Raw genomic sequence first — 14,429 nt, 5'->3', positions numbered from 1 at the left:
ACAGCAAGTGTGTTTCCCTGCCGAACCATCGCAGTCATCAGTTCAAATCTTACTATGACTGCCCATTGCTTAACATTGTATATACTGTTTATGGGGCGATCAATAAATATTATAGTAAACTAGTTGTACTCATCTTTGATTTCTCATTTTTGTTAATTAACAGCTGTATACTTGTCATATTTTGAGTACTGTTCTCTATTTCATTAATATTCATGGATGGATGCTTTTTGTCAAAGTCATTCCTATCCTTTATCATTGAAAGTTTTATTGTTTTTCACTAAGGAAAAAAGTTTAAAGTAGAAAGATATGATGCACACTTTTAATCCTAGTACTTGCGAGGCAGAAGTTCCTGTGAGTTCTAGGTCAGCCTGGTTTACAGAGCTACCTCCAGGTTAGCCAGGGCTGCACAGAGGAACCTTGTCTGAAAAATGTCATTCATAGATAGATAGATAGATAGATAGATAGATAGATAGATAGATAGATAGATAGATAAAACTAATACCACCAATATTAGTAATTTAGAAATACAATTTTATCTCCCTTTTTTGCCGTTCCCTTCCCTGTCATTCCACAACATAAGTTACTACACTGAATTTTTCATAAACATGATAATGCCACTATACCTTCCAGTCTAGTATCTTTGTCCCACTTGTTCCTTCATCCATCACACTTTTGGGTATCACTTCCCATATCAGTAAATACTGCTACACATTGTCAAGTGATCCCATAGTATCCCTTCATGTTTTTGTTATCATGATTTAATTAATCAGTCCATCATAAATTTAATATCCTTTCACCAAAATGCTTGAAACTACAACAGCTCTATATTTTGAAATTCTTTAATTATTTGAGTAGTTATTTGAGTATGAAATATCCTGGGGGACTAGAACCCAAATCTAAGAATGGAATTCATTTATGATATATACACATTGTTTGTGGAGTAAATTTATGCAATATTTGAAATAATCTATTGTTTAGTATATTAAAGAACACGTGTACATTCAATCATTAGACTTGTGATGTGACACTTAGAAAGTTTCACTTAAAAAAAATAAGCCAGGCATGGCACTCCACACTTGAAACAGAGACAGAGGCAGATAGATTTCTGTGTGTTTGAGGTCAGCTTGCTCTACATAGGGAGTTCCAAGCCAGCCAGGGATGATACATAGTAAGATCGTATCTCAAAAAAATAAAATAAAAGTAAATTTAAAAAATTTATTGGTTTTCAGAGGGAATAAAATTTCTTTTCAAAATGTTCAGACTTGGGAATTTTCAAACTTTTATTTTATTTGGGATGCTTAACATTGTGATGGACAGTTTATGTTTTTATAGTACATTTTTATTATTCTTGTTTATAAAAGTGAAGGCTTAGAAGTTAAGAGCACAGGCTGCTCTTCAGAGGTCCTGAGTTCAAATTGCAGCAACCACATGGTAGCTCTCAACCATTTATAATGAGATCTGGTGTCCTCTTCTGGCACGCAGATATACACACAGACAGAACACTGTGTACATAATAAATAAATCTTTACAAAAGATATGTTCATTAAAAAGTTATATACTAGTGCTGGCCAGTGGTGGTACATACCTTTAATCCCAGCACTCAGGAGGTGGATTTCTGTGAGTTGGAGGCCAGCCTGGTCTACAGAGAGAGTTCCAGGACAGGATCCAAAGCTACAGAGAAACCCTGTTCAGGGGGAAAAAAATGAAGTTATATACTGCCACGCTGCTCCCTAAAAACCTTAGAACTGTTTCCATTACCCCATCAGTGGTTTTCAGGGTCTTATTGTTATTAAAATTTTGATCATCAGCCCTACGTGGTGGTCTTCACATAAGATAACTTTCATTTTTTAGCCCTTTATTCATGTGACTTTGGTTTTTCATCTTTATGTTGACAGCAGGAACTATTAAATTGTATAAGATGTACAGTTATGAACTGGAAAGATAGCTAATACACATCAGGTAGATTATAATAATTTTATAGTAACTACCTGGCGGTTGTATCTTTTGTATTATAATATACATACATATATATGTACATATATATTTGTATATTTATGTACATGCTCGAGTGTGTGTGTGCACATGTATATGTCCTCGTATGTGGAGGCCTGAGGTCACTTTGGGTGTCTTCATCATTTGATGTCTAACTTATTATTTTGTTTTGTTTTGTTTTCCGAGACAGGGTTTCTCTGTGGTTTTGGAGCCTGTCCTGGAACTAGCTCTTGTAGACCAGGCTGGTCTCAAACTCACAGAAATCCACCTGCCTCTGCCTCCCAAGTGCTGGGATTAAAGGTGTGCGCCACCACCGCCTGCCTCTCTAACTTATTTTTTGAGACAGGATTTCACACTGAACCTAGGGCTCAAATGATAGAATGGCAGGCCCCTGAGGGCCTCCTTGTCTCTGCCTGCTCTGTGCTGGTATTCCAGACATGTCTCCACCTTTTGGTGGGTTCTGGAGCTTGAACTGAGGTCCTCTTGTTTGCATGACCAGCACTTTACTAATGAGCCATTACTCCAGTTTCTTTAATATAGTTTTGATTGATAATGTGTCAATTTGTTCTTCAAAAGATCTTGATCAGATTCATATCAAAAACATTGTGAAGTCTGTCTTGTTTGTGTCTGTTTGGAGGAGATAAGTAGAATTAGAACTGTCTTAAATTCTTGATAATGTTTTGGCTAATACTTAATTCTCAGAAGCTTCTTATACAGGAAAAAGAATGTTTGTAGTCTGGCTGGTTTATTATCTGTCTTCCGCTTTGATGTTTAACCATTGCATATGAAAACCAGTTAACTTTCTGGGTTTAAGTTTTTCTGTAAAATCAAGGCATTATATTTGATAGCTGTGTATTAATGTTGCTTTAGTCATCACATACATGAAAATAGCATAGGCATTGGTAAATAGTAATTGTATATTTTTGCATGTTTCTTTTGTGATATTTAGTGAAAGACATACGGTAGTCTTAGATAAGTATTCACCGTAAGTTCCACACACAGTAGTATTAGATATGCACTCTGTATAACTTACACTTTTTGGTTTTACAGAAATCTTCTCTACATTTACCCTCAAAGTCTTAATTTTGCCAATCGTCAAGGTTCTGCCAGAAACATCACAGTCAAAGTCCAGTTTATGTACGGAGAAGATCCAAGTAATGCAATGCCGGTAAGAAACATTCTTTATTGTTTCTCTTTTTCATACTTTATTGAAATAGCTGAAGCCTTTGCTTTGTCTTGTATCACTTACTGGCAGCTGTAAACTGGAATTTAATGTGATCCCTTAAACCAAATTTCTAACTGTGAAACTCCTTAATATAGTAATATGCTTAATTCTAATTATTTATTAGTACTTGGCTTATGTTAAGCACTCCTAGAGATGCAAAGATGAATAAATCTATAATCTAGAGAACATACTGCAGTGAGAGAACTAGGAACTGCTCTCAGAGAACAGGTAACTTTCCTTTTGTCTCTTGTGATCTGATTTTCCTCAGTGACCCGCCCCCCAGAATGAATGGCAGGTGAGGAAGGTAGGAGGTGATGTTGTCATTTACAGATGGGTCCTGGAGAATAAAATATGTGGCTCTTTTCAACTTTGTGAAGAAAACTGACCATCTTGGGTACACATTAGATTCTTCTAGGAAGTAGGTAAAACTCCCACTGCCCAGGCTGAATCTCACTGTCATTAACTCACCTCTGTGGCTTTTAAACTAAGTAGTAATTTAAAAATTTCTCATCAAGTGATTAAAATTTTTACCAAATGTTGAGAATTTTGATATGTGTTATTGGAAGCCAGATAGAGTCAAATGAAAAGGTGGGAGAGGATGACTAGGAGATGACAAGCGAGCAGCTTATGAAGAGGGTCCTGCTGTAGAGGGAAATGGTAATGGCAGTGCATCAGGAGCCTGGAGTGAGGAAGGCCCGTGCTCCTGAGAACGATGAGAACAGCAAAGCCAGCGGGAGTCAGGGAGATGTAGACGAGTTAGGAGTCTTTTGTGGCTAGCCTGCAGTGATTCTGGACTACCAGAATTGCCATTGCTAATGAATTGGGGCCATTGAAGTTGGAAACAGATGGGCATATGCTATGGCAGATTTAGCCTCAGACAATGTTAGTGTAATGAGAATGCTTAGCTGAGCATGGGTGCATTGTTCGTGGGCCTTATGTTATCCTCCCAAATCTGTCTTTTAATTAAGTTCTTTAGATTTTCTTCTTTCCTGATGCCTCAGTTGTATCCACTTGTAGATCTCCTTGTCATCAGTGTACACAAATTATTCATCTTTGTATTCTCTTGGGCCTGTTCTTTCAGATCGTTACATATAACATGTTGAGTTGAATAAATATTTATTGAATAGGTATGGAATTTATTTCTAAGGCTTGAAATTAACATTTCGTTCTTTATTAGATCCTTATTTCTGCTAAATTAATGTGTTTTAATCTTGGTAATATACTGTAAAAGCAGATACCCTATATGAATTGTGTGTTTGAGCTTTATGAAAGATGTTGCATATGTCAAAGAATGTTGCATTGTTTACTTATCAGTGTTCTATGTCTTAACTTATTTCTGGCTTCCACATAGCAATGGGTACATCCCACCTGTACTGGCAGTTAGACCCCTCCCTTTCTGATGTTACAGCATTTTCTTTCATAGTACGGTTGCATGGCTATTCATTGTATGCATTAGATTGTGAGCTCCTTGAGGGCAGGGTCCTTGTCTTATTTATATCTGTATCTTGATGCTTATCATAGTGCTTGCCTCTTAATTATTGCTCAACCTTTGTTGCTCAGGGACTAAAATACATGCCAATGATCACAATGGAACATACTCTACTTTGTTCTGTTCTTGTTGCATAGATAAATATTTTGCTTTGTGAAAAGAGATAGCTTCTAAAGGAAATAGGGTGCTGTGTTCCTTTCATCTGTACGTTATTATTTATATGTAAATATAATTTTTATGTTAGTCTAAATGGATGCTATGAAAATATATGTATATATGTATGGGCATAATTTATATGTTTATGTTTTTGAAATATGACTATTCAGGCAATCTTCATATAAATTTTTGATTATATTATTGTTAGAATGACAAAACTGTAAAAGTTTGTAATTATGGCACTAAAATAAAATTTTATGAAAGTATATTAAGGTAACTAGGTTTGGTGGTGCATGTCTTTAATCCCAATACTTGGGAGTTCTGATATGGGAAAAGCAAGAGTTTAAAACCAGCCTGAGCTACATATCAAATTCAAGTCCAACCTGGGCTACATAGTAGGATCCCATCTCAAATTAAAGTAAGAATGAAATAAGAAGAAACATACTAAGGAATTGGAACATTATATAAAGGATAATTACTGTATTTGTTGTTCCTTTAAAATAGAAGCACCGGCTTGAAATGTCAGAAAAAGAAACAAACGCTGATTACCTCCTTTACAGAAGGAATAAACTGAATTGTTTCCGTTGGATGATAGACGTGTACTGACCTGCATGTGTAAAGATAGTCAGATTTACAGCATTCAGTCTATGGCGCTTTTTGACTGTACTGTTAACAGTAGTCATACCAGTGACATCGACAGCAGTCTTCAGTTAATCTGTGTTCCTGGCTCAGTAGTTTTACCACTAAGATTTCTGTGTATGTACCCTACATTTTTTTTAATGTGGTGAATTTTAAAAATAATACAATACACAAGTCCAAAATGGAGCACATCCTTTATGAAGTACTGTGCAGGCTGTACAAGATGTAAAAGATAAAAAGCATGACCTAAAAGTCTTTTATATCATTTATAAAGAACTGGTATTTGACCTTGAGAATGGCTCTCATGTTTTACCACCACTCTGTAAAGTATATTTATGCCACCGTGCTTTGGTAATTTTCTTATTATAAATTCAAAATGATATCTTATACCCAGAATATTTAGGTTTTTTTTTTTTTTTTTTAAGAAAAAGGAAAGAGGGCTGATGTTGTGGTTCAGTTGCTAGAAACCTTGCCTAGCATGCATGAAGCCGGGGTGCAAAAAGCTAGGTGTGGTGGCACAAGCCGAAAATCCCAGTGCTAGAGTCAAAGCCATCCTCAACTATATGTGGGGTTCAAGGCCACCCTTGGTTACCTGTCTCAAAAAGTGGGGGAGGGGAAGAGGACAAAAATGTATCTTATTACTCAGTAGACAGAGATGTAATTATAGAAGCTTTCTGAATGGTTGAATGTCAGATGGGTCTGTCACTGAAAAGAAATCTGTAGTTGAGCAGTTAACCTTTTAAAGATCGTTAAGTAGGCACATTGTTCTTCACTGGCCATTTTAGCCCATTTTCTCAAGTAGTTATTAAAGCATACAAATTCTTACATAGATATGAAACATCCAGCATTTATTACAACCAAGTTTCAACATGCTGTTATTTGTTACAGGTAATCTTTGGTAAATCTAGCTGTTCAGAGTTTTCAAAGGAAGCCTATACAGCCGTAGTATATCATAACAGGTACTGAATTACAATATTTCTTTCAAAGTTACTCACTTCTTAGTGGCATTGTTAGCACTCACATTAGTATGTTTACCAAATGCTTTGCTGCACTGAATGTGCCAAATTCACAGCTGACATCACAATGACAATTTTCTGTCTGTAGATTCACAGTTCTTCTTTGCAGAAGTCTCAAATGTAATGCTTTATAAAAAATAAAAGCATCTTTTTAAAAAAATTCTATTTCTTCCTGTAGGGTTATTGATTAATATTTTGGCCTCTGATTCTTTGATCTTTGACTATTATTTTTCCGAGACACTTTTTCATTTTGTTGAGCTCTACTGTGTTTAAGCCCATTGAAGTAGTGATGTGTTCAATATCCCACCATCCTTTGCTTTAGTGGCTCTCCAGTTTTACTTCTATAGGAAATTACTAACCTTGGAGAGCTTTTATTTTCTTTTTTTTTGTGTGTGTGGGGGGGTGGGGAGGTGGGAGGGGTGGTGGTTATTGAATGTAGTTAAGAAGGAAATCATGAAATTGTCCTGCTGGGTTGGCTGTTGCAGAGCTGTGCTGTTATATCTCATGTTGGGGCTACAGTCATTTGTTTATCTCCTGTTAGCTTCTTTTTTACAGTCTTCTTGTGATCATCTTGATCTGGTTTTATTTTGTACTTTTTTTCTCACGAACCAGTAGCTGCGGGGTTTCCTACAGCTTGTCTTTCTTCTGCATTTCTAGCTTACTGATTATGGATGTCAAACTTGAGATATATTTTGACATTTATGCCCAACGTAACTTCTCTGTTCGCTGCCTCAGATTATCTCCGCACTTGTTTGCCTCTCTTTCTCTGTCACCAGCAGCAGTGGCCCCTGTCCTGCTCAGTGTGACTCACATCTGCTCCTAGTCTTGTTCCACTTCCGAATACGGGTCAGCTCCTGCCTCTTGCCCATCGCAGTTGTTTCATGGCGCCATCTACTACTCAGAGTGAAGCTCATCTTCACGCATAGCAAATGCTGGTCTGTCCCTGGTGTTTTATATGACACCTGCCTCTGTGCTCTCCTTCCTTCTTTCTCATCTCTGTCTGGTACACATTTCAGTTTCTGTCTGCTTCTTGAGATTTTCTATCTATAATGATTTTTTAAAGTATAGGCAGTTCCTACAAAATACTAAAACTTTGCTCATAATTCTTAGTCTCTGTAGACTCCTCTTGAGCAATCCTATCTGTGTCTTTCTGCTACATTCAGTGACAGCACTTCTACTTGAGCATTTATACAGAGTGCTTCCAAATCCTTTCTAGTCCTGACCATTTGTGCTCAAGCATCTTTTCACTGATGGACAAGACACTGGTTTTTGTGTCCTCCCTTCTTGGTTTCCATGTTTGTCTTCATGACTCTCTTATTTTCAATGATGATACCACTTCTTTTCTGGTTCAGAATTAGACATCTTTTACCTTTTACTTCTGTTCTCTGATTTTAAGTCTTAAAACTCTTTCTGCCTTTTGTGCCATCTGTTTCTGGACCTTTCTTAGAACTGTGTTTACTAAACTCTATATACGTTTAAAGCCTGTATCAAATATCTTATTCTGATCTCAAACTTGAAATAATTTGTTTAACTTTGTTCTTGAAGTGTTAACCTTATGTACTTTACATCAAGAGTTAGCAAACATTTTCTGCAAAGGACTTGGCAGTGTATGTTCTAAGCCTATGGCCACATACCGTATCTCTTGCAGCCAATGAATTCTGCCACTATAGGACAAAAGCACCATAGTCAGTAGGTGATATTACAGTAACATGGTGTGTCTGTGTCCTAATAAAACTTTATTATGAACACTTAAATTTGAATTTCATATTAAGAAATATATGATTATTGTTATTATTTTGATTCTTGAAAACCATTTAAAAACATGAAGCCCATTCATTATCTTCGGTCTCTGTAGAACAGGTAATGAACTGGGCTTGGCCTATTACCATTTGCCAACCCTTGTTTTACAGTGTACCTTTTGACATCTGTGTCCATTCATATTCCTACTAAGTCATACAACTTTAAGGGTATTGTTGTCTTATCTTTAAAACAACCACAAAAAAAAAACCATGTAGCATAAATATGAGAAACCATCAGTAATTTCTACAGATGCTTGTTACGTGATTTCACATAAGATATTAACCCAAACACCATATACCAGGAGATATATTTCTATAAAAATAACTATTTCTGAAAGTTTCTCAGTTTGGTTGGGTCATTATTATTAAGTACTAGTGGAATTAAAATGACAATATCATCTGACATTGCTTAAATATAAATTAAGTTTTTATATTTCATTAGTGATTGGTGAACTTAGTAATAAGATACACACCTTTAAAAATGTTCAGCCAGTCATCAGATTTTCAGCTAGCATTAGCTGTTTCTTGTTATCATTAATTAAGTCCTTGTTCCACTTAATGTATCTGTGATCAAATCCACACATGTTAATGTAGTTTTGAGCTTTATTTGGACAGGAAGAAAATTGGCTGATTGATATCTGAGGCAGAGACTACCTTACAGGAAGGACAACCTTCATTTTAAAGGTGTCTGGAACCATGTGACTTAGCTGTATTTCCATTGATATAATTCGGAAAGATGCCAAGAATGGAGAATTGAGATACCTCCACTGAGTTCTTTTTATTTGTTTTATGAAAAAAAAAACCAACCATGATTCTATTAAAGTGCCCCTTGAGACCACACCCTACCAGTTGAGATGAAGCATCAGGACCATCCAGCATGGCATTCTCTGTATTAGTGTAATGGTTAGGAGCACTTTTATGCTGTTGAATAAGTACAATTTGTGGACTTTCTCTGATTGTGACTTTCTTTGTTTTCTTGTGTCAGCAGTAGTCTGTTTGCTAACATTTACTCCTTTAACGATGGAACATTTGAGAAAAAACATTCCACAGAGAGCCTAACTTTATAGTGTTAAAGTATCTTTAAAGATACCCCCTCCCAAAGGATGATTGTACTCCTATAAAAAGGAGGTGTTTTCCTGTGATATGGCTTGAAAGTGTATACCTGCAATACTCCTTTGACTTTTCTGTGCAGTGTGCGCCATATTTGGTTCATAAATGTAGTACAGCACCAGCATGAGAAGATCGCAGAACCAAGGCAGTGATTATTAATGAATTCTCTAATAGTAGGGTGCCTTAGCTTATTAATGAAAATGTGATGAACAACTTCAGAAACAGTGTTAGCTCCCTCATCTGGAAGGAGAAGTTAATTATTTAGAAATTAAGAACAATAAAAAAATATCCTGGAGTAGAAGAAAAATAATGCATGAACCTAAAAGTTAATCTTAAGATCATTCAGATAAGCAAATGTAATAATTATTCATTTGAACAAATTATTGACTATTGATTTTTTGTTTTTCTTTGATTTTTTTTGCACGAAGGTCTCCTGATTTCCATGAAGAAGTCAAGGTTAAACTCCCCGCCACTTTAACTGACCATCATCACTTGCTCTTTACCTTTTATCATGTTAGCTGTCAGCAGAAACAGAACACGCCTCTAGAGACCCCAGTCGGATACACAGTAAGTCTTTCTGTTAATGTTTATAGTAAGGAATCTTATGCATAATAAAACATTTATAAATTTAGTATTCAGTGAATGTTTTCTGTTGAGTTCTGCCTGTTTGATTATCTGTAATGCCTAAACTCACACTTATAAGGAAGCGTCCCCATCACAGATGCTCATGGTGTCCTTAGCTAGTTAACGTCATAAAGGTTTACGTGATCGTTTTCTGAGTCGGAGTGTTTTCCTAACAATGCAGTATAAACATAATAGATTTAATAGAATGATTTGAATGAAGACAAATAAAAGAAACCCATAAACAAGAAATTAAAGCCTTTGGACATTTTTTTAAATTATGGTTAAATTGCCAAGGATAAAGCACAGTGAAAGTCAGCATGATGTGTCATAATGCAATTTTATTATGTAATTTATCCAGCTCAAAAAATGAAATTCATAGTTGATTCAGTAATTTTGTCTCTTATGTTTGAGACAAGAATTATGGTCACTGTAAGGAAATAAATTATGTTTTACTTTCCCCCTAGCATTCATGGGTTTCTCTATATACCTTACAACTACTGTTTTTAAATTGATTAATTTTGTAGCCTTTTCTAGAACTGATTCTTCCTTGGATAATAAGGCCCCATACTAAATATTGCATGTTAAAATAGTCATAGTTTGGGAACTTTCATTAATTAAATACCACCAAGGAAATGGAATGCTGCATGCCCATTGTTGATATGTGAGAAATTTGGGTTGTGTCACATTCTTAAAGCAGACTATCCACACAGTGATTTCTGAAACAGACAGTGTCTCTTTTCGTTTCAAGTGGATACCTATGCTGCAGAACGGACGGCTGAAGACTGGGCAGTTCTGCCTACCGGTCTCATTGGAGAAACCACCCCAGGCTTATTCAGTGCTCTCTCCTGAGGTCAGTGCATCTCTGCTTCTTCAGGTCTCCAGACTGAAAGAAAAAAAGAGAAAAGAACCAAACAAACATAATCATGCTTACCAAACAAAACTTTGCTGTTTTTTTTCTGTGTGAACATATGTAATGAAGCAATGTTTTTTTCGTTGATAATTAGCAATTTTTCTTTCTAAAATGTTGACACTTTTAGCTAGATGTAGTCGCAAGCTAACTCTTAATCCTCCTGATACAGGAGGATTGACACAGGTTTGAAGCTAGCCCAGGATGCATAGTGCATATATGTGTGGTATATTTGTATGTACATGTATTTGTATGTAGCTAGGCCAGAAGCAAACATTGGCATCATTCTCAATCATTGGTTAATTTTTTTTTAGAAAGACCCTGTCATTTTAATTTTTTTTATTTTTATTTATTTATTTTTTTTCCATTAAAAAATTTACACTTCCTCCCCTCCTCCCATTCTTGTCCCGCACCCCCACTTACCCTCCTGTAGGAAGTCCAAGGCCCTTCCCACTACATCCAGGCCTTGGAAGCTTTGCATCCAAATAGACTAGGGTCCCCAAAAGCCAGTACATGCAGTAGAAACAAGTCCCAGTGCCTTTTTCAATGGCTTCTCAGTCAGCCCCCATTGTCAGCCACATTCAGAGAGTCTGGTTTGATCACATGCTCGTTCAGTCCCGATCCAGCCAGATGTGGTGAGCTCCCATTAGAACAGGCATACTGTCTCAGTAGCTGGACCAACCCCTGCGGTCCTGACTTCCTTGCTCATCTTTTCCCTCCTGCTCTTCAACTGAACCTTGGGAGCTCAGTCCGTTGCTCTGATGAGGGTCTCTGTCTCTATCTCCATCCATCGCCCCACGAAGATTCTATGGTAATATTTGAGATAATCACCAGTGTGATAGTGGGGCAAGGGCCAGTTCAGGCACCCTCTCCTCTGCTGCTCAAGGACCTAGCTGGGGACATCCCTGTGGACACCTGGGATCCCCTCTAGAGCTAAGTCTCTTGCCAACCCTAAAATGGCTCCCTTAATATAGATATCTTCTTCCCTGCACCCATATCTGCCCTTCCTCCATCTCAACCATCCCACTCTCCCAAGGTCTCCCTAATCCATCCCCTTCTCCCTTCTCTCTCCCCCTCCCCCTTCTTCCATCCCCACACCAACACCTACCCCCACCATGGCCCATGCTCCCAACTTTTGCCCAGCGATCTTGTTTGCTTCCAGTTTCCAGGAGGATCTATATATGTTTTTCGTTGGGTTCACCTTGTTATTTGGCTTCTCTAGGCTTGTGAACTATAGGCTTAATGTCCTTTGTTTATGGCTAGAGTCCACTAATGAGTGAGTACATACCATATTCATTTTTTTGGGTCTGGGTTATCTCATTCAGGATAGTGTTTTCTATTTCCATCCATTTGTATGCAAAATTCAAGATGTCATTAGTTTTTACTGCTGAGTAGTACTCTAATGTGTATATATTCCACACTTTCTTTATCCATTCTTCCATTGAGGGGCATCTAAGTTGTTTCCAGGTTCTTAGTATTACAAATTATGCTGCTATGAACATAGTTGAACAAATGTTTTTGTAGTATGATTGGGCATCTCTTGGGTATATTCCCAAGAGTGGTATTACTGGGTCTTGGGGTAGGTTGATCCCGAATTTCGTGAGAAATTGCCACACTGATTCATGAAGAATCTTGGAGTTACACTAACCAAGGAAGTGAAAAATCTATTTGACAAGAACTTTAAGGCTTTGAAGAAAGAAATTGAAGAGGACTCCAGAAAATGGAAGGATCTCCCATGCTCTTGGATGGGTAGGATCAACATAGTAAAAATGGCAGTTCTACCAAAGGCAATCTATACATTCAATGCAATCCCTATCAAAATCCCAACAAAATTCTTCACAGACCTTGAGAGAACAATAATCAACTTTATATGGAAAAACAAAAAAATGCAGGATAGCCAAAACAATCCTATACAATAAAGGAACTTCCAGAGGCATTACCATACCTGACTTCAAACTCTATTACAGAGCTACAGTAATGAAAACAGCTTGGTATTGGCATAAAAACAGAGATGTTGACCAATGGAATCGAATCGAAGTCCTGGATATTAACCCACAAACCTATGAACACCTGATTTTCGACAAAGGAGCTAAAAGTATACAATGGAAGAAAGAAATCATCTTCAATAAATGGTGCTGACATAATTAGATGTCAACCTGTAGAAGAATGAAAATAGATCCTTATCTATCACCATGCACAAAACTCTAGTCCAAATGGATTAAAGACCTCAATATAAATCCAACCACACTGAACCTGATAGAGGAGAAAGTGGGAAGTAGACTGCAACACATGAGTACAGGAGATCACTTCCTACATATAACCCCCGTAGCACAGACAGGAGCAACATTGAATAAATGGGACCTCCTGAAACTAAGAAGCTTCTGTAAAGCAAAGGACATTGTCATTAAGACATTGCTGTGTTCATTTCAGAGATGCTCACCCACTGACTTAAGTACCATTGCAAATACAGGAATCCTACCCTCATGAAAGCTATCTTGTACAGACAAGAAACAGATAAACATGAACAATCAATGGCAAAAGTACATGCTTTCTACTCCCAGCTGGCTGTTTATATGGCTCTGTTATGCAGAAGCATGGCCTTTTTCCTAAGAGTAAATACATTGTACTCTTTTCTTTTTTGCTATTGTTTTAGACAAAGCATATTTCAAAGGAAGTTTTTTTTTAAAAGAAAGTGTATTTTGGTGGAAGTTATGGATTTATTTTTGCTAGATAATTTTCATGTGCATGATCAGTTTCTGAAGGACAGCCAATGGTTTTCTTGTAGGAGCTATAGTACTTATGTTCATATAAGAACATGCTAACAGTGCATAGTGTGGGTAAGTAATACCTGAACCGAGAATCAAGAATAAAAGTTCTGGAATTGGAGCAATAGATTGATCAGTGGTTAAGAGCGGTGGCTCCCTTCCAAAGGACCCAGGATTGATTCTCAGCACCCACATGCCAGTTAACTGTTGTCCCAGGGGATCAGATGCTCTTCTGGCCTCCATGGGCACTGTGCACATATGATGCACAGACATGCATGCAAGCGAGATACCCATACATATAACAATAAATAATAAATTAAAAAATAAGAATAAAAGTTCTATAATGGAATATATATATGAAGGTGCTATAGTGAAACCTACTACCTCGTATGCTAGATTCATGATATGCTAAACTTTTAAAAAAGTGTGATAATAAACAACTCTAGATCCTGCTTTTTAAACTTTCTTTTTACTTATTCTATGTGTCTTTTACATCTTGTATCTTGATCCCCATTCATTTTCCCATCCTTTCACATTCTCCCTCCACCCCTGCAAAAACCCCCCAATAAAACAAAATTTAAGAGAAAAAGGGGAAATATAAAGAATCTCTGTCACAGAAGCTGCAATGTGATACAGTGGGTCACACAGTCAACCCCTTTGTTCATATATCTTTACTTGTAAGTGTTCATTGCAGAGTCTGGTCCAAG

At 36.9% G+C, this 14,429-nt stretch overlaps 1 protein-coding gene across 14 annotated transcripts in view; it reads left to right on the top strand.

Annotated features, from left to right (window-relative positions):
* Dock7 (dedicator of cytokinesis 7) overlaps positions 1–14,429 on the top strand; it is a 185,261-nt gene that overhangs the window by 91,400 nt on the left and 79,432 nt on the right. For 13 of the 14 annotated variants that reach the window (XR_003377407.1, XM_026782265.1, XM_005353450.3 and 10 more), the window contains exons 15-18: positions 3,043–3,160; positions 6,390–6,460; positions 9,855–9,993; positions 10,799–10,900. Coding sequence is in view for 13 of the 14 variants with exons in the window: in XM_026782265.1 (XP_026638066.1) it covers positions 3,043–3,160; positions 6,390–6,460; positions 9,855–9,993; positions 10,799–10,900 (430 nt within the window). In the remaining variant the exon portion in view is untranslated. Of the gene's footprint in view, positions 1–3,042; positions 3,161–6,389; positions 6,461–9,854; positions 9,994–10,798; positions 10,901–14,429 lie in introns of those variants that run through there. The other variant, XM_013348513.2, reaches the window with a different exon arrangement.

This window comes from Microtus ochrogaster, chromosome 10 (genome assembly GCF_000317375.1).
Source record: "Microtus ochrogaster isolate Prairie Vole_2 chromosome 10, MicOch1.0, whole genome shotgun sequence".
NCBI classification, from domain to species: Eukaryota; Metazoa; Chordata; class Mammalia; order Rodentia; family Cricetidae; genus Microtus; species Microtus ochrogaster.
This window is presented reverse-complemented; position numbering and strand designations above follow the sequence as displayed.